General features: G+C 47.1%; 5 protein-coding genes across 5 annotated transcripts, besides 1 other annotated feature; 2 read left to right on the top strand and 3 right to left on the bottom strand.

The window, feature by feature from the left end:
- Window positions 1-2,604: 2,604 nt before the first annotated feature.
- On the bottom strand, window positions 2,605-3,174 carry CTRU02_214917 (white collar-2; the record flags this gene model as incomplete). Its single annotated transcript, XM_036726571.1, has 2 exons — window positions 2,605-3,057; window positions 3,166-3,174. 2 exons carry the CDS (start codon window positions 3,172-3,174, stop codon window positions 2,605-2,607), a joined length of 462 nt encoding a protein of 153 aa, XP_036581758.1.
- Window positions 3,175-5,152: 1,978 nt separating this feature from the next.
- Window positions 5,153-5,317: a sequence feature (Protein overlapping with rRNA (CTRU02_214916, KAL0930096.1) was converted to a misc_feature.).
- A 597-nt stretch (window positions 5,318-5,914) lies between these two features.
- CTRU02_214915 (uncharacterized protein) lies at window positions 5,915-7,219 on the bottom strand (the record flags this gene model as incomplete). Its single annotated transcript, XM_070206336.1, has 3 exons — window positions 5,915-6,686; window positions 6,749-6,774; window positions 6,851-7,219. The coding sequence occupies 3 exons, from the start codon at window positions 7,217-7,219 to the stop codon at window positions 5,915-5,917; spliced, it is 1,167 nt and encodes a 388-aa protein (XP_070059979.1).
- Window positions 7,220-11,205: 3,986 nt separating this feature from the next.
- On the top strand, window positions 11,206-12,825 carry CTRU02_214914 (heterokaryon incompatibility protein; the record flags this gene model as incomplete). The annotated part of the gene is made up of 2 exons (XM_070206335.1): window positions 11,206-11,967; window positions 11,998-12,825. The coding sequence occupies 2 exons, from the start codon at window positions 11,206-11,208 to the stop codon at window positions 12,823-12,825; spliced, it is 1,590 nt and encodes a 529-aa protein (XP_070059978.1).
- Window positions 12,826-13,513: 688 nt separating this feature from the next.
- Window positions 13,514-15,166, top strand: CTRU02_214913 (transcription factor; the record flags this gene model as incomplete). Its single annotated transcript, XM_036726574.1, has 4 exons — window positions 13,514-14,150; window positions 14,213-14,429; window positions 14,482-14,784; window positions 14,842-15,166. The coding sequence occupies 4 exons, from the start codon at window positions 13,514-13,516 to the stop codon at window positions 15,164-15,166; spliced, it is 1,482 nt and encodes a 493-aa protein (XP_036581761.1).
- Window positions 15,167-16,365: 1,199 nt separating this feature from the next.
- Window positions 16,366-17,616, bottom strand: CTRU02_214912 (cysteine desulfurase; the record flags this gene model as incomplete). Its single annotated transcript, XM_036726575.1, has 1 exon — window positions 16,366-17,616. The coding sequence occupies one exon, from the start codon at window positions 17,614-17,616 to the stop codon at window positions 16,366-16,368; it is 1,251 nt and encodes a 416-aa protein (XP_036581762.1).
- Between the last annotated feature and the right edge of the window lie 1,006 nt (window positions 17,617-18,622).

Here is an 18,622-nt window from a genome sequence, read left to right as displayed (position 1 = left end):
AGGCTACTGTTGTCCAACGCCAATCGTACAGAGTCAATTCATCGACAAATTTTGGCCGATATGCAGGCGGTAGCTGACGGCTCACAACTAATCAGCCAGACCGTACTTGAGTTCAACGACGTCAGAACCTCAATGATCAATGATTGACCGGAAGAAGGGTTTGGCAAAATCAGCAATAGTTGGTGGCAGGGACGGGACGTGGTAAGGGAGAGGGATTCGTTCGGCTGGACGTCTTAGCGACGAGCTACTGGTGTGGAATCAAGAAAGTTGAATCTGTGGCAATACCGTCGCAAATTTCCGCCCAATGTAAGGTCTTTGTGCCTGTTCGGTCGGTACATGCAGGCCAGCTTTGTTACTAGTCGGTTAGTCTCATGCCGCGCTACTGTCGACCAGACAAGGGCTCGCCATACGGACGCCGCCAGGCCGCATTTCAATCGGGCGAGGAATAAACCCAACAACTCACTCATTTCCGGCCGCCTGGCTGCGTCGAATGTAGGTCTTAAACTAAGGAAACAGAAAAAGGTTGAAGGGTACCTGACAGCTGGCCAGAGCGCCGAGAAGGCCCAAGACGCAAGGTAAGCACAAGCACGGGTCATTCTCTCATCCCACCTAGGAAAGTGAGCCATGGTGTTTTGGCTTTGCAATCGGATGATCCTGCACAATAGCCTGCCCGTGCTGTGCCTCTCTACAATGCTGGGACTTGACATGGGAAAGACAAAAGGGCGAGGTCACGGTGCTAGCTAGTTCCCACCGGCGACTAGGCATGTCTAGAAGGAGAACCTTTTCGAGAAGACAAGGTCCCGGGGTAATGGACAAAGGCCAGACCCGTCGAACATTCCCAAAGTCGACTAGCAGGGATAGCGCCTATGCTAAGGACCCCTTGTTAAGGATTGGAATCGCCCCAACTAGTCTCCAATCGAGTTAGCGGAGTAGGGAATCTCAAATGGAGGGCCCTGGAGCCGAGATTTCAGAATGCCATCTTTGTGTCCGTTGATCAATTAGCATCCCAGCCACAATTGGCACTAAACCCTGATGCAGGCTGAATTTGGAGACTGGCTTTGTCACCTACTAAAGTCAGCACTGTTACCAAAGTCGACGAAAGATGACTGGAAAGCAGCTGATGAAGAACGTTTGGAACGTTTTCTCTCTCCCTCCCTCTCTTACGAATAAATTTAGTCTTGAATCACATGTTCCGTCGAGTTTATGGACGATATTGCAAACCAAATTGCCAACCTGGTTCTGCCGCTTGTGCTGCTGTGTGCCGCCTGAGGTGCGTAGAAGGCCAATACTAGTATACATTGTTCAAATGTACCTCAGAACTCTTTGCTGTGACTGGTCAGAAGGTTTCAGATTCCTCCGCCATCAGACAATGGTGGCAAAAACTCAACGTTCAACCTCGTCTAGCTTGTTATGTAAACAAGGACACAAGCCAACTAGGGTTCGGCCACCACCCCTCGACAGGACGCGTAGGGTAGGTGTATGGCATTGCAGCAGACCGATCTTGACGGACCAGCCTCGGCTTTTGCTTTCTCTTGCTGGCACCCACCATTCGATTCGTACTTCCTACAGGCCTCGGGGGGGTGGTGCTCCTTTACAGCCTGGCGCTTCTGCCCGCATTCTTTCCAGACTCTTCCTAATGGCCGTTACATTGACTGGCATCTATCCACCTTGACCTCGGCAACGGGCTTACCAAGACTTCTTCCAATCAAATCCATCCAAAGTGGATGGCAAATGATGCACCTTTCCATCCATCCCCTTTTTCCCCCACAGCCTCTGACAAACATCGTAATGTCAGATCCGTCTTCCTCGGTCATCGTATCCGCTACACGGTCGGAACCGCCATCTGTGAGCTCGATAATAGAACAGGCTGCGAGGTCGGTTGATGCTTGGTCATTTCCTTGTGCTCCGGACGGTCAGTCCTGGTTCTTGTTGCATGTTTAATCTCCCCGTTCCGAGCTGACACTCAGCTAGTGGGACACGGCAGGAGGAGTGGTCGGCAGTTATCTGCGTCTGGCATCTGTGAATCTCAAGCTACATGTTTTGAAAGGCTTGAGTACGTTGGAAATGTTGACGACCGCCTCATTTGTCCCATATGCAAATGCTACATGATCACTCCCTCAGTTACGCCGTGCCACCACGCGTTTTGCCATAACTGCCTTCGTCGCCACCTCGACTCCAGCATGACGTGTCCGATGGATAGAAAAAGGCCCAGAAAGAGTGACATCAGGTCATCAGTCGAGCTATCCGACCTGCTCGACAAGTTGGAGGTGTTGTGTCCATATTTCGGGCAAGGTTGCGGATTAAAAATCCAGAGGGTGCATCTGATGCAGCATGCAGAGAGCTGCCAGTTTTCCCCCAATTAGTCAAAAGGTTTACTCGGGACTAGATCAAGGGAGGGTAGGGTTTGACAACATGGAAATTGACATTTGAATTAGACTAACGTTGCATAATAGCGTGATTCCATCCAATAGCCAAATGTTGAACGACTTCCCCAGAACACCCAACGCCTCCAGTTTCCATTATTGATAACGCCGTGCTCCGTGCTATTTATTGCGAAAGAGGGGGAAGAACGAGCAAAAGAAAAAACGGGGAGGGAGGGGGCTATCAGCTGCTGACGGCGACGGAAAGCATCTCAGTTTCAGCTCTCCGCCTCAGTTTTCTCCGGGAATAGAGCAGACCGCACACGTTGCAGAGGGTCGCGGGTCCTTGGGGCCCCGACCGCCATTGAGGTGTATCTAGGCAACCGCACATGGAACAGCACGGCTCGTTCTTCCGGCTCATGGGCCGGCTCGACTTCTTCCAGGAAGTCTGAACTCTGGAGTTGGACGGACGACGTGCTCTGCTGCTCACGCCTTTCGCTTGTACCGCCTCCGATTCTGAACAATCAAACCTGTCGACATGGCGAACAATGTCCCCAGCGAGTTTCTGCATTGCGCCTAACGTCTCATCGCTGACTGACGAGGCTTGAAGCTGGAGATGGAAAGGATTGTCGTCCCTGTGGGAATTATCGCGGGTCAGTTGGGAAATGCGTTGAATTTCCTTCGCGGCGTGACTGATCTGATATTACATGCAAAAAAATCAGTCCATGCTCTTAGATAAGAAAAAAAAAAAGGAAAAAGAAGCAAGTCCATGTCGAAAGTGAAAAGAGTTTTGTTAAATGCGGACCTTTTGCATAGCGTTGACTTGTGTTAATGATAGAGGGACTGATTTTGTCTCCAGACTCTGACCAGATGCCACATGAGAAGGACGCTCGTGTACGATGATATCGGGCCTTGGGGCTGGTGAGGACATTGGCGTTCGCAACTCACTCTTGACAGGGTTCATGGCGTTTGGGACAGAATGGGCCTAGTTGGCAGTTGAACGGTATATAGAACGGACAACTTCGATTCGTCTGCGACTGTGGTCGTTGCAACAAACTGTTCGAGATCTGACATTCAAGGAACGATAAAGTAGAGAAGAGTTGTGCATGGAGATCTCAAAAACAGTGAGTGATCGGGGCCAGCAGACTATACCGTAGAAACTGGTAAGGGTGGTGTTACATACGTACTCCAAAAAGGAACGGCTTGAGACCCTGAATACATGGCATGTACCCCACTCTTGGCAAGACCCTTGGCCCCTACATGCAGACTGTGATGTCATATTCTCCTAATGTTCAAGTCATAGCAGTTGAATATGCCTACACACTTAACGTAGGGGGTAGGGCGCTACCCTACCCTACCACCCTACTACCCCATGGAAGCACGGAAGTAAAAAAGACCCCAAACTTGCAGGCTTCAGGCTTTATCTCTACCCGAAGACCCCGTTTGCGTCCCAACTGTCGCCCGTAGTACCCTGGTGTTGCGCTAGTTGGTCTCAGCTCGTACTATGTACACATGGGATTGTGTCTTGGCGATGGCATTCTCCGTGCGTGGTGTGACTGACTGCAAGCTATCTTAGGGACCAGGCTCTTGGGACCGACTAAAACGACTTTTTCCCGTCTGCTTTCGTTTAGCTCCCGTGGTCCGGCCATGCGCCAACCTGACGGGAAGTGCATAGGCAATGGAGAGTGGGATACGTTGGAGATCTGTGTTCCGCTTATGCCATATTTGTTTCTCTCTTCCATTTTCATTGCCGGCATTTGTTCATCCCCAAGGTTTTAGAGGATGAACTTGGCGGAGAGTACGAGCACATGGCTTTATACTGCTGAAAAAACACTTTGTCTCTCTGTCTCTGTTTCTGTTTCTTTGTCTTATCTGCGCAGCCAACAACAGGTAACGCTATCGATCGAGGTGTGCATCCCCATGAGAGACCCACCTGCGGGGCTACAATAACTTGCATCAGTTTTCGCACAGGTGTACGACATCAGTGACTGGGGTTTTTCCTGCAAAGGTGCTCATGGCAACTGTGTAAACATCGTTCGCGATTCCATTCGTTTATCTTGCAGTTTTGCTACCTTTTTGTGATTGCTTCTGCGGTTTAGATGAGACATTGTCCACGTTTGCTTCGAACGGTGTGTGTTCCGGTTCGGCGTGCATCGGAACGTCTTCCAAGTCCGAAAAAACCACCCCGAAGCGTCCAATCTTGATTACCACTGCAGACTGTCACATGTCTAGAGGACCCGCGAGTCATCAAGGGGCGCCGTTTACCCCGCTAAAAGTGTTCCTGGTGGTTTACCTAGTTGTTAATAGCCTTGAGCTGGATTGCCAGTTGAAAAGTGCCATTACGACGGAAGAAACCGACCTCTAAAAAATCGAAAAGCCCTGTTCTCAGCCTTGAGAGCTTGATTCCAAATTCTACTACTGCTCTCTGAGGTATATCCCCGCTAGGGTCTATCGGAAGCTGTGTAGTACATTTTTTTTCTCGACTATTTTTTGCAATGTTCATAGCCATTACCGACCGCAAAGTAGTCCTTTGCAGCTAGTAGCCGTTTAGTATTAAAGCTCTCGTCCCACGGGGAGGGGAGTTTAGGTAAGTTGACAGGTTGATGAAGTTAGACTGCCACGACTGCTTAATGACAGGTTTCGCTTCGTTCCACCAGGCTATCCTTGAGCAAGATGGTAAGGACGCTTTATCTTTGATCGACTAAAGGTCGCAAAGACAAAATTAGTATTCTACCAGTCAGTATCAGTAAAATGGGTACCACCAGAGATACACGTCAAGGCAAGGCGAAGAGTTAGAGAATATAGGTCCGGTTGCTAGTGACTACAATCATATACGACCATACCCACTGGAAAACTCGGGATCCCGTCCGCTCTCCCATAGATAAGCCAGTGAGGGCCGGATTAGTAGTTGGGTCGGTGACGACCAGCGAATACCTGGTGTTGTATGTTTTTTGCATCGTTTGTCTAATGATATTGACGGTTTCTTTTTTTGGACGTTGAGTGGTTTCCGCGTTCAGTAGAGACATGAAGCTGTAGGGGTGGCTCCACGCCGAAGTTGTGGGTGTATGGTGGCGATTTGGGTACAATCGGTTGAGCGCACGTGTTGGGAAGTCAGTCTTCGTGAGAGTCGTCATTTAAGGCTAACCAGATATTATGAAATACTGGTATGTCTCAAAATATTCTCTCCCATCCTGGGTTCTGGGGTTATGGGCTTTTCAATAGACTGAGGGGTTTTATGGGATTCTTCCATGGGAATCAGTGCCACATCCGCGCACCGTTTGCAGTGAGACGTTGAGGGGAAACTTCTCGGAACTGAACGATCCATGCCACTATGGCCTACTTTAAGCCGCTTTCATCATGATTGTCATTTGAGGGGCTTCGCACGCCAAATTTTCAGGTCGCCAACGACCTTCCGCTAAATATACTGGCCTCTAACTGGCTTGCCAGCCAAAGGATCTCTCCCAGCGCATTCAGCAGCCTCCTCGTACCTGAACAGTGAAGACTCTCGCCTGGGAGGAACACTGGCGGTCTTCCCTGGGTGACACCTACGCCCCTTAACCCGGCAGGGGTCCACGGGCATGATTAGGTGGCAGACGGGCCTCCCAGAGCCAGCGGGTGTGAACTTTCGTGACTGGCAGCGGGAGGCCCTTGCCAGCGAATTCCCAGATTACATGATAACATGGAAGCCCATGGGTTGTCATGATGCTGCAGGGTTTACACGCATCCTGCGGCTTTTCGATTGACTTAACCGCGAGGGATTTGCCTCTTTCGCTTTCCGTCTCCATCTTGCGCAGTTCGATGAGGAGGAGACTCAACGCTGTTGGGCAGACAAGGTGGCGAATTATGTCAAAGGTGAGGTGAGACGCCGCGCATAGACTCTTGCGCTCCTGGCGCCCATAATCCAAATTGATGGTATCGTATTGAGTATTGCAGAAAAGCGCCATTTTGTCGAAAACCCTCCTTAAATCGCCCGTAGGGCAGCTGACTTCTCGCTTGAGGCCCTTAGAAGCAGAGTTGCAAGGCCAGGTATCCACGCTGCCGAAGTGGCGCACCTTGTCTATCCAGCGAGCGACCAGTTTAGTCTTCCATGGGTGTAGCCAGGTGTCGGCAACGTAGTCAACGGCAGCAGCGGGAAATCCATCTGTCGCGAGAGCAGCCACCCTATCTTTATACGCATCGGTCGTTTTGCTTTGCAAGACACTATTCCACTTATCAAGGAACTGCCGATGCGTCAGGTGTTGGCCCTTTGTAACCTTCGGAAAGTGCCTTCGCGTATTGGCCGAGATATCGAGGTTCACCTGCCGACTGCAGAGTAGATGGGGAACGCTGTGGAATTTCGGGTTCGCATCGAGGCCTTCTATGAGTGCGGGCTCGCGATTCGTACATACAGCCTCTGGAAAATGGATTTCATGTTCTACGATTAGTTCAGCCAAGGTGGCTAATGCCTAGGTATAGTCAGGCTTCTCTCCAGACAGGAAATAGGAAGCAACCTGGAAAATGTGGCCGTCGAGCGTGCGGCTACGAATAACGAAAAGCGGAACATCGAAGCGGTTGAATGTACACATCCAATCCATCATTAGAAAGTCTGGGCTGTGCAGCAGAAGGCTTATGGCACGGCGTGGAGAGATGAAGAGAGCAGTTACGTGACCAGAGTCGTCTTGTAGGCACCGAGACCAGTAGTCGGGAGAGTCTTTCAAGTGATTGGAAAGCCACGCAATAGGAGTTTTGCCAGCTAATTCGGCTTGGCGATGATCGGCGAGGAGGTTGTCAATGTCTCGAGAGGTGAATTTTGCCAGGGCCCGGTCTTCAGCTTGTATGTGTGCTAGGATCTGGGCAGCGAGTTTTCCCTCGTTCCACATCTTGACAATCTGGGTTTGTCGTCATTGTAAAATCTGGGTTGAATTTTCTGCGGCCGTGCATTCATGCTCGAAGTCGTGGTAGTGGCAGTCACGGTCGAAGCCATTAACAACCGTGAAAACCCAACCGCCGTCAACAAGCTTCGAGAGGGCGATATTCCAGCGGCACTTAGTTATGAAACTAGAGATTTTCAGCCGTTTTCAAGGATGACTTCCGCTTAGCCGAACTGGCTCATTTCTTGGTGTGTGATCGCAACTGAAAGTATGTGTAACCGGGCTAGTTTGCTCGAGACGTACAGGAAACCCTATCTCCCGGGTGACAGCGTCAAGGGAGACGCGGGCATCCTCGGACGTGGGAATCACCTGGCCTAGGAGAGGAATCTTCTTCTTGTTCGTAATCAACTAAATCGTAACCATAATCAAATTGGTCCATCATGGTGGGCAGAAGAAGGGGACTTGAGCAGGCGGTCAAGCGGTTGGTGATGGCTTCATACGAAAGGAAGGGACGCGCCGAATCGCGTCGGACGCGTTAATGGCCAATGTGGCTAACGACCGAGCCACAAGATATAAGTGGGTCCATGAAGTCAAGCCACATACGGTAAGTGGTCCCTGCGTTGTCACCTACACCACAAGAATGTTGTCCATGGCCATCCAACATAGCACTCCCTCCCATCGTAAGAGAGCGATATTTTGCGATGTACTAAATGTATATTCTCATCTCTCAACAACCTATCGATGCTTCATTAGTTTTTTTTTAGTTTTTTTTATTTTTTATTTTCTTTCTAGTATCCTCTATAGCATCTTAAGTTGCTTCCACTCGTCACCCAACTCTTACTAAGACTTGAACCGTAAATATCAACCCCTCAAAGGCCTGATGAGTATCAAAGCATGTCGACTGCCCTTCATACTCATGATCATCCAACTTTCGAAGCATTAAATTATGCACTGGTTTTGATTTAGTAAAATCACTCACACACTACGCCCTCGAGAAGGATTCCTCTTTACCAGGTGTTTGGTTCTTGGTTCCAAAAGCCCTCGTGCAGTTGTGTCGAAGGTCATCCGAATATCGATCCTCTTTAACTAGGTGCTTCTCATTTTTTAGCTGTTCGATTTTTTTTCTTTCAAACAAATTTGAAATCATCTTTCTTAAATGAATACCAACCATGCATGGCCTTTGAAGGTCTTTAAGCGCGCTCCTACGCGGCGACTGGTAGACTTCAAGAATGTTGTTTGCAGACAAATACCCTCCAGGATTTTCACGGCTATGGATGGAACTGCCCTTCTTAATCACGTCACGACTGCCGTATCAGATTAGGGGCCAAACACGTAGACGCCAGATTGAAGGAGGAAGGAGCTGCTTCTCGTCAACGCCTTCCTACCAAACGATTTCCTCGAATTTCCTCCTTTTCCACTAAAACTCGATCCTCACACTTCACCATTGACCATCTCAGTATTAATTCTTCACACGCCCGCCTTCTGTCTTCTTTGTGGAGGAATTTCCATGATCCTAATGGAGGTTTCTCCAGGTCGCCGATCCATCCAAAAAGCCCGCCATTATCGGCGCGGCAAGCGAGAACAGTCACCACCAACCTCTCCTCTAATCGCCCTATCTTCTGAGGACGAGCTGACGTTCTATACCAATACTAATTCCCACAAAGACAGCCAGACACCGCGTTCAAGAGGCCCCTCGCTTGCTAAGAGACGTCGTAGCAAACTGCCCAAGAGCTCATCTGCTCCTTCTCTCCCACAAGAAAACGTCACATCATGTTCAACACACGCCTACAAAATTCTAAATCGTCCCAAAACTCCAGAGGTATGTCCAGTATGCTGAACCATAATATTTCGTTGCTTGAATTGTACAAGACCAATAACTAACAAAGGATTTGACGTCTTATCATAGGCCCCTTCCTACCTGCGAGACGTCTACGATATCGAAGAAACTCCGAGTCCACAATCCGAACACTCTACCTACCTTTCAACGGATCACCATGAAATGACGAGCCTGTTTGGATCATCCGTGACAAAACGATCAGGTCCCAATTCAAATATGTCTTTGAAAACTGGGTGGACTCCAAATAGAAGGCCGGCTGCTGGCCACGCTTTTAGCACGGCGCTTGAGAGCGATGATTTCAGAACAGCTTCTTTCACAGAGTCAGAGATCTCAGCAGTCATTGCTGCCCTTGATTATGTCTTTTCTCGCACAACCGGAGATGAGGAAAAGGAGGTGTTAACAGGCTGCGTGAATTTGCTTTCGCGTAGAGCGATGCATTAAGGGCACATGAGTGGATGGGTCAAGCCGTCGATATGCTGAGATGTAATTTGCTGGAATGCCGTTGATTGGCTAATATTGTTCTGGTTAAGGTGAAAGGCCCATCTGACAGGACCAGAATCGGAGATATCATTCGCTTGCGTTTTTCGAGATTTTCTTTCGTGTAACCATCAATACCTTGCTGGATCCTCAGATACTTCGCATCTAAGAACAGCGTTCTTCAGCCTCAAGCTTTTCCAGACTCTCTGCAACGCAAACAACAGACTTGAATGGCTTTAATTTCCTCCTCGACTGTTCTTAGGGTCTCTTCAATTTGCGTCCAATGAAAAGACTCATCAGTGAAATCATGACTACTGTTATCAATTCCTGTAACCACCTACCAGCTGGAGCCTGCATCTGCCACGAAGTTCAAAGGAAATCCGAGATTCTGCTTCTATAAGCTTGGGCATCGACATTTATTAGCTATTCTTAGACTGAATCGTCGACAAATTTGGCCACTGGATCTTTCAGCGATGAAAACACAGCTCAAGTTACAAATCAGCAACATATGACAATGTCTAACTAAGAGACGACGCACCTCACTTCGTAGCCTACGGTAGGTACCTAAACAATGCTCGCTGAAGCCGGCGATGATAAACCGGTCAACCTCTTCCTCGGTCTTCGACAACAAAACATTCCCATGCGTAGTGTCTGGAACTTTGGTAGTAAGAGACTGCTAAGGTTATGTTGTTGACAGGCTCGAAACAAACCTTTTCTTCTGATAATATGAAGAGGATCTCTTGAATATTATGTAGTTCACCATTGCTTTAAGGAGCTGACTGTTCTAAGGCAAAAAGTTGGGCGCTAACCTTGAGAGGAATCTGGCCCCGCCGTTTGTGTCGGAAAGCAATAGGCAAAGCATCTATCGAATGCATAGTCCTGGATTATTACGCAATGTCAGCGTCTAGACAAACGTGTATTCATCTTACCCCGCACTTCTTATCTGCTTATCGACAATCCTTTTCTACCTGGCCGGTAAAGATCTCTTGTACCATGATATAATTGATTAATAGCAACTTTTCACTTTTCGATATCCTACCAGTTATCAATCGCCATGCTCTGCAACGTATGTAAGGATGGACTCGAAGGGATGTGGGACCCAAGTCGAACCAAGCGGCTTGCGCTACTAGAAGACTTCAAGGACAATGAAGGCGGCGACAACAATAGCAAGGCTTTAGGCTTGCTCGATGCCGGTCAGTATGAGCATCTTCCTCGATGGCACTGTCATAAGAGTGACAAGCAACTTCATATTGAACAAATGAACAGGGATAGAACATTCGAAGAGTCACGGAATTGACGAGTACGTCTACGGTCACCATAAAGATAAAGACTCCTTCCGGGCGTCGGTGCGAGAGGGATGCGCCATGTGCAATAGGTTCAGGTCCCCAGGTCTGAACCGTGAAAACCTCAAGTTACAGAGTCTCGGCTACTATTCGGTATTTTACGTGGAAATTCGAAAGAAGGGCGATGTGGACACACCACTTATGTTCGTTGAAGTGGGAATCTCGTCGGGAGGTTTTGACTTTGTGCCGTTTGGAGGTAAGACACATTTAGCACTCATGTTAATTTGTTTGTAGCCGTCGGGATAAGGTTGAAGGGACTAATCGTATGTGAGCACATTTTAGATCCGAAATTCGACCATAACATAAACTTCAACTTTGGGCGTTCTAACCATGATCACATGGCATGGTCCATCATGGACAATTGGATGAAGACGTGTTTCGAGTCTCATACCCAATGCAAACTTCCGGAGATATCACCTTCATATCGACCTACTCGTTTGATCAAGATAAATAGCCAAAGAACAGTCCGTCTTGTCCAGGGGGTCGAGTGTCCATCCATCATTCGATATGTAGCATTAAGCTATTGCTGGGGCAGTAAGCCTGTAGAGAACCTGCTACGCCTTCTGCAATCAACCTTGGAAGAGCTGAGCCGGGAGCAGCCAGTCGACATTCTTCCAAAGACTTTCAGAGATGCAATAGAAGTCGCTCAACATTTCGGAGTCAATTACATTTGGATTGATCGACTCTGCATCTTTCAAGACTCCCCTGAGGACTGGCAGAGAGAGGCTTCAACAATGCAAGACGTATATCGCAACGCTCTTTTCAGCATTGCCGCCACTGGGGCCAAAGACGACGAAGGCGGGTGCTTCTTTGAGCGAGATCCAGCAAAAGTGGCGCCGACGATTGTCCGCATCAAACTGACTGAAGACAGCGAGGAGAAAGCCTTTAGGTTTGGCCTTGAAAAGGCCTGGTCTTGGCGCCTTTCATTTAGGAACGAGCCTCTGGTTCAAAGATCTTGGGTAGTTCAGGAACGGCTTCTCGCGCCTCGAACCCTGCATTTCGGATCCAAGCAGGTGTTTTGGGAATGCCGCGAGGCGAGTTGCTGTGAGATGCACCCTCAAGGTGTTTTTAACTTTGAAAGCGTGTTCAATGGCGACGAGGGGATCGAAGAGGCGGACCCATGCCCAAAACACCCTTTCCTCTGGAAGCAGTTGCTCGACGCGCCGGATCGGATCGATGTTAGCGACCCGTATGAACAGCTCTTTTCCGACTGGAAATCGATTACCAATTACTACGTTGCTCGGAAACTGACGGTTGCCAGCGATAAGCTGGTTGCTCTCTCTGGATTGGCAAATGATATGAAGACTAGACTTAAGCAGCTGAGACCGGGGCCGCATCGTTATCTGGCCGGCCATTGGGAGGAGACATTGATGGATACAATCATGTGGAGCGTCGGTCGTGGCGAGGCCAGGCGAGCGTTGCAGTATCGAGCACCGTCGTGGTCTTGGGCATGCATGGACGGCGGTCTCGGCCTGATGGGAGGGTGCAGACAAGGGAATGGCGTTTCCTTCGCAACCATGGTCTCTGTGAAGACGGCACACTCCGGTAGTGAAGATACAGGAGAGGCCGTTGGGGACATATTGACACTGGCAGGTCCATGTGCTGTGGTCCAGATAGACGTCGAACAGTTCCAGCCTAGCGGTTACCCGAGGTATAAGACTGAGAAGTTTGTTCAGAGTATCGAGGATGACGAGGGAAACAGCCTGTATGAGAGAAATGAGACTGGAATCAAAATCTCCTTTGATACCTTGGAAGATTTTGTTGAGGAAGCTCTTTTAATGTGGATGTGTTCCCATATGTATTATGGCGGAAAATGGTATGGCCATGGCCTAGCACTCAGTCGTGTGGAGGAGGATAGGTATCGTAGGGTGGGATTGGTGCGTAGAAGATTTAATAACGAGAACGATGTGCGAAAATTCAGCATAGGATTCTCCCATAAACAGGTCGAGATCATATGAGCCAAGTAGAGGGCTCGGAGGTCACCATAGCTAGCCTTAGATATGAATTTGCTACCTGTCTCGAAATTACTTCATATTCCTCGGCTCGATTGTATTTGTGTCCCAGCTGTGATAAACTGTCTAAGTCTCATCCTGTCATATTAGAGAAAGGCTTTGGGCTTACCTTATCGACCGCGTCTTAGGAGATTGGCGTTGCCTATTTTATCAGCGGACTCCAATAAGGGGAAGACAATCCAGTTAGTACGTGTTGGTGCGGGTAAAAGTGGAGAGAAAATAAGCTGCGACATTAAAGAATCTCAGTAAGGCTCACGACTCTCAAGAACCAAGGTTGATGAACATGTCATCTCAACCAGTTAGGAAGCTATCGTAAGACTCTTGTACCATGAAAGAATCGAATCGCTGCTAACAAAACGTCGCATAGTTGTAAAAGATGCCAGTACCGCAAGGTGAATTCTGAACCGTCTTCAATCATATTACCCAACTAACTAACCTCACTCAGCTAAAATGCTCCCGCACCGAACCGTGCCAAAACTGCGTGACCGCAAAGCAGGCGTGTGAGTATCGGCAAGTTGATCGAAAGAAACGACCTGCTACTCAAAAATACGTGACGAGTCTTGAAAATCGTGTTGCTTGGCTCGAATCGTTCATTATGAATCTCAAGTCAGAGTCAGACCTGGAACGGGAAGCCATGTTAAGGAGTGTATCATTCGGAGATCACTTTGAGGCTAACGACGTTCCGGCGCTTAGCCAAGCAACCAACAGTGAAAGTAAACCAAGCAATCATAAAGGTGATAGTTCTGCTCATCTGCAGGTCGACCTCGAAGGCTCTCTCATTTACCATGGCGCGACTAGCATCTATCGAAGCGACGTGGTCAACCCTACAACTAGTGCTGTTTTGGACGATTTAAGCCTTCTTCCGTTAAGTTACTACACCTCTGACGCGAAATTTGAGCATGTCGCGGAGCACTTTGGCATTAATCTGCAAGACGAGTTGGTGGAGAATGCTCTCTTGCAATTCTTCAAATGGCAATACCCCCATTTCATGTTCATTTACCGCGAGGCCTTCTTGAGAGATCACTTTAGTGAGAGAGCCAATTGTAAATACTGGTCTTCAGCGCTGTTGCTGTCAATCTGTGCTTTGGGGACTTTGATGTCGCCAGAGCAACGTCATCGTCAGGCAAGCGAACAGTTTTTCTCCGCAGCAGAGAGTATTCTCATTGTCTCTGGGTTTACCAAGCCCTCAGTAGTCACTGTACAGGGCTTTTTATGCTTGGCCTTTTATGAAATTGGGCGGGGGAATCTGTCCAAGGGATGGGGGTTCTCAGGTAAGTTCCTGGCTTCTGAAAGGTCCTGCACGGGTAGACTTAGCACTGACCTTGTCGATCAGGAATTGCATTTCGAATGGCACAAGATTTGGGCATGCAGAGAGACCCTAAGCAATGGAAGTCACATGATGTCACCTTGGTAACAGAGGAAGACATGGAAATTCGAAGACGCATCTTTTGGGGATGCTACACTTCGGACAAGTTGATCAGTCTCATCCTCGGAAGACCTGTGCATCTTTCCCATGATGATGCGGAGGTCCAGACAGCCGAGAGACTTCCGTACGGCACCCACAAAGCCGCTTTAATCAATTAATAAGCTAACAGTCTAAAGAGATTTTCCAGAAATGAAGCCATGGTTGCCAGCCGGCTTCGACGACTGCAATAGCGGGCTTGGCGATGTCAATCCTCTCATACCTTGTTTCAAGGCACAAATCGGACTTTCGAAAATAATCGAAAACATGCTGTCAAAGTTGTTCTCAGCAAAAGCAAGCCTTAAGGGTCTTGGCCGGCAGACATGTCTGGACGATATCAACTTAGCACTGTGCAAGTGGTATGAAGAATTACCCAACTGCGTGAAATGGAATAGATGGGAGCCGACAAGCAATATTCTAATACCGAGTGTAGCGGCCTTGCAGTAAGTTGTATGCCAGCTCTGTTCATATAGGTACTTCACGCTAAGATGAACAACCAGTCTTCTATTTCAAAGCGCCCGTATTGCGCTTAACTACGATCAAGCAACGTCGAACCAATGCAGTGAAGAAACAGAGAGCGCTCGTAAATGCTGCATTTCGTCGGCAGAGGACATAACTTACATCATGCGAAAATATAGGAGCCAGTATGGGCTGAATCACAGCCCTTTGGTCATGGTCTATGGAGTGATGCAGGCGTGCAGAGCGCATACGGTTTTTGGCACGCACGATGAAGCTCAGTATCTTCTTCGTTCTTTAGACGAATGTTGTGCTGCATGGTGTTTAGCTCACCAAACAAGACTCAGACTGACACACGATGGAACCTAACAGCTATCATACCTCCAAGCATCTACACAGTGTAGTATCTAGTAAAAGGAAAGTTGCATTCGCTTCGCTGTTTTCTTTTGCCCAGAAATAAACCAAACTTGTTTAACGATCGGTGCAATTGGTGTACTTTTATGAAATTGGATATCTGGTGTCTTGTCTCATATTGTGGTATACATCTACGATGATGCATGTCAATGATTACCCAGCCATCAATTGTCTAGAGCAACGTCGATGCTATCGATACAAAATACCAGTAGTTCGTATTGGAGACCACGCGAATTCAATGTTGGGCCGAACCTCAAAGATCAGATAACGTCCCACACCCACTTCTGGGCACCCCCCACATTTGGGCACCCCATTTACACCAAAAACGCCGTTTTTCGAAATTCTATATTAAACTAACTACTATACTTACTAAGAAAAGAAAATATATATAAACTATGTTAAGTATAATTATAGCCATCTAATTTTTTATAAAGGTTTAAATATAATAATAGTTATAATATAGAAGTTTAAAACTAAAAGCTTTAAAATGTTAGTAGATACTAGTAACTTACTAGTATTCCTTAACATTAGAAAAATATATTTTCGCTTATATATACTTATTTAAAAAATCTAGGAAATTAATATTTATACTTATTAAAAGTATATAATTATATCTAAAAGAGATTTAAAAGTATTACTTTAGTAAATATAGTATAATTAAGGGTTAAAATTCTATAATAGAAACTTTTCTTAAGGGAAATTTTAAAATATTATTCTAAGCTTAAAGAATTTTTTACTAAGTATAAGAATATATAAATCTACTATATCTTACTTAAAAATTCTAATCATATTAGTTAAATATCTCTACCTATTTTATATATTAAGATATAGGCTAGGTAAATTAGTATTATAAATGTTAAACCTTGAATTTATAATACTTATTATTAATAATACTAGTATATAGCTACTTAAGTATTATAATTAAGTCTTAATCTATTTAACATATATTTATTCTCTTTAATAAGTAAAGTATTTAGTTTAATATAGAATTTCGAAAAACGGCGTTTTTGGTGTAAATGGGGTGCCCAAATGTGGGGGGTGCCCAGAAGTGGGTGTGGGACGTTAGTAGTGAAATGAGTGAATATTTTGCATTAGACTCTGACGTTGGGAAACAGCGACCATCCTTTCTAATACTCCTAAAATCTGGAAACCAACTAGATTGGCAGTCCTGATTCAATACCGGATTTTAACACAACTGCGAGCTTCCTTACATCCTCGAAGTTGTTAAAAAAACCAAAAGACACCCTGACTCCTAAGCGGTACATTGTCACAAGTATTTGGTTCTCCTTAAGCAGCTCCATCCATCGTGGGTCATGAAGGTCTAGAACGTAGAGATGAGGGGCATGCTCTGTCCGACTGACTGGCCCCACAATCTTGACACCGAGGCTATCGCATTCCTCACGCAAGACATCTCCAAGTCTGTACAGGTGCTCTTGAACACGCTTTGGGCCCATGGAATTGAGATAGAAGTTCAGAAATGCCTTCGCTGACGTAGCAGCAATTAAGTTGAGGTTCAAGTGCTCGTACCTACGGGCGGTGGGATGGTAAATGAGAGGTTCGTCTGGGACCAAGAGGTCGGCGCGGACGTTGCTGACGGCTCCATACCCAACAATGGGGGGAGTAGGATCTGTTTCCATAATCACCGCTGGGTCGACGTAAAGAACTGCGAAACCCACAGGGCAGTTGAGGCCTTTGTGAAGGCTGAAAGCTGCTGCCGATACGCCTAACGACTTGACATCGACTTCTGCGAAGCCGACTTGCTGCGTCAAGTCGGCGAGAACATGAATACCATGGGGTCTATATGTCTTGCAGATGTCGGCAACATCGTTCCACTGGCCGCTGTGGAACATAACAGAACTGATGCCAATCGCACGGGTGCGCTTGTCAACATACGGAAGAAACGTCGACGCGTTCGCAGCAGTGACCCTTCCTGTCCTTTCAGACTCCGGTATCGTAGGTATTTGTCTGACTTCAAGGCCAGCTGTACGCAAAGCCATCCAGCCGTAGGCATGGTTAGGGTGCTCTGAGTCCAGGATGACAACGTTGTCGCCTGGCTCAAACTTAAGGCCACGAATGAAACAGCCCAAGGCTTCGGTCGTGTCACGTGTAAAGGCGATTGAAGAAGTATCGGCATTGATATAGCGGCCAACAAGTTCCCGGGTTTCCTCAACAGCATGTTGCCAGGACGGTTTGGGATGAGGGTCGAAAAGGGCTTCGGAGGCATACTTGTTGATGGCGCTGTAGACTATGAGGTTGGAGGGTGGTTGATAGGAGGCATTGAGGTATGTAACCTTGTTGTCCGCAACGAGAGGAACAAAGGATCGAAAAGTAGAGAAATCAGCCTCAGTGGTTTCAGTTGACGCGGGGACATTGCCTGGTTGGTCCTGGACGGCACTGTGTGACATATTGAGGGAATTGGATAGAGTAAAAGAGTAACGTCTTGGGGATTAAGAGCTTGGTGAGTATCTTTGTCCTCTGATTCATGAGAAAGGGGAATCCTTACTTTTATCACTTTACTTATCCTTATGCCGGATGAATGAATCCAGTAATACGTCGGTATAACCAATATTGAACCGTGACTATGTAAGAGCATTCTCCGCGACATGTCATGCAATCCTATAAGTTGTTAATAATGGAGGCCGAAGTCCGTTCTTAGTGCTAGTTACGTAGCAGTCTGACGAAGAGAATCACAAAATAAGCCAATCGGAAATATCTTATCTAATAGAAATGGTTTTCCTTGTATGGCTTAAAGGGCCTGTCTGAAAAGATCTTATTCGACAATTTGGGATAACTCAATGTAAGGATAGCTAATCGGCTACTAATAACAGATGCTAAATACGGACTTTGACCTCCATTTGTGGGTCTGAGGTGATAAGAAACGCTTTTCCCTGCAGTGCATAACCCCTCCATGTCTATGCCGTGTTCCAACGACATGCTGATCGGCGGCACCAAAAAGGACATAAGAGTGCCAGAAATTTCTTAAAATCTTTTGTCATTATAAGGGCCAATTCAGTCTTACGGGGAATAGTTCGTTTTATTCGTTACAGTTCCAGCACCGTTTCATAATGGCGGGTATTTTCATGTGAACTCCCCCGATAATGAAGTTGTTGCGCGGAAATAATAAGCTAAATGCTGACAGGTTACAATGCATTTACCCCCAACTTCGTAATTTATACTCACATTGACTCTTCCATTGGGGTTATAACTTACGCGTCAAAGGTTTTAGGTCTTAATCTACATAGTATGTCAATTCCGAGATTGTGGGCCTTGACACCTGTAATGATTCGGTGTGACAGCAGACATTACTAACCATTGAGCCAAACGGCCCAACTATGCTTATGCTACTCGAAAAAGGTGCGTAACTACAAACTGCGTGCTTGTGGCTCTGCCATACTTAAGTAGGTGGTATTA

Source organism: Colletotrichum truncatum (genome assembly GCF_014235925.2).
Source record: "Colletotrichum truncatum strain CMES1059 chromosome Unknown Contig_0012, whole genome shotgun sequence".
Taxonomy (NCBI): domain Eukaryota; kingdom Fungi; phylum Ascomycota; class Sordariomycetes; order Glomerellales; family Glomerellaceae; genus Colletotrichum; species Colletotrichum truncatum.
Note: the sequence above shows the minus strand (reverse complement) of the source record. Positions and strands in the feature narration are given on the sequence as shown.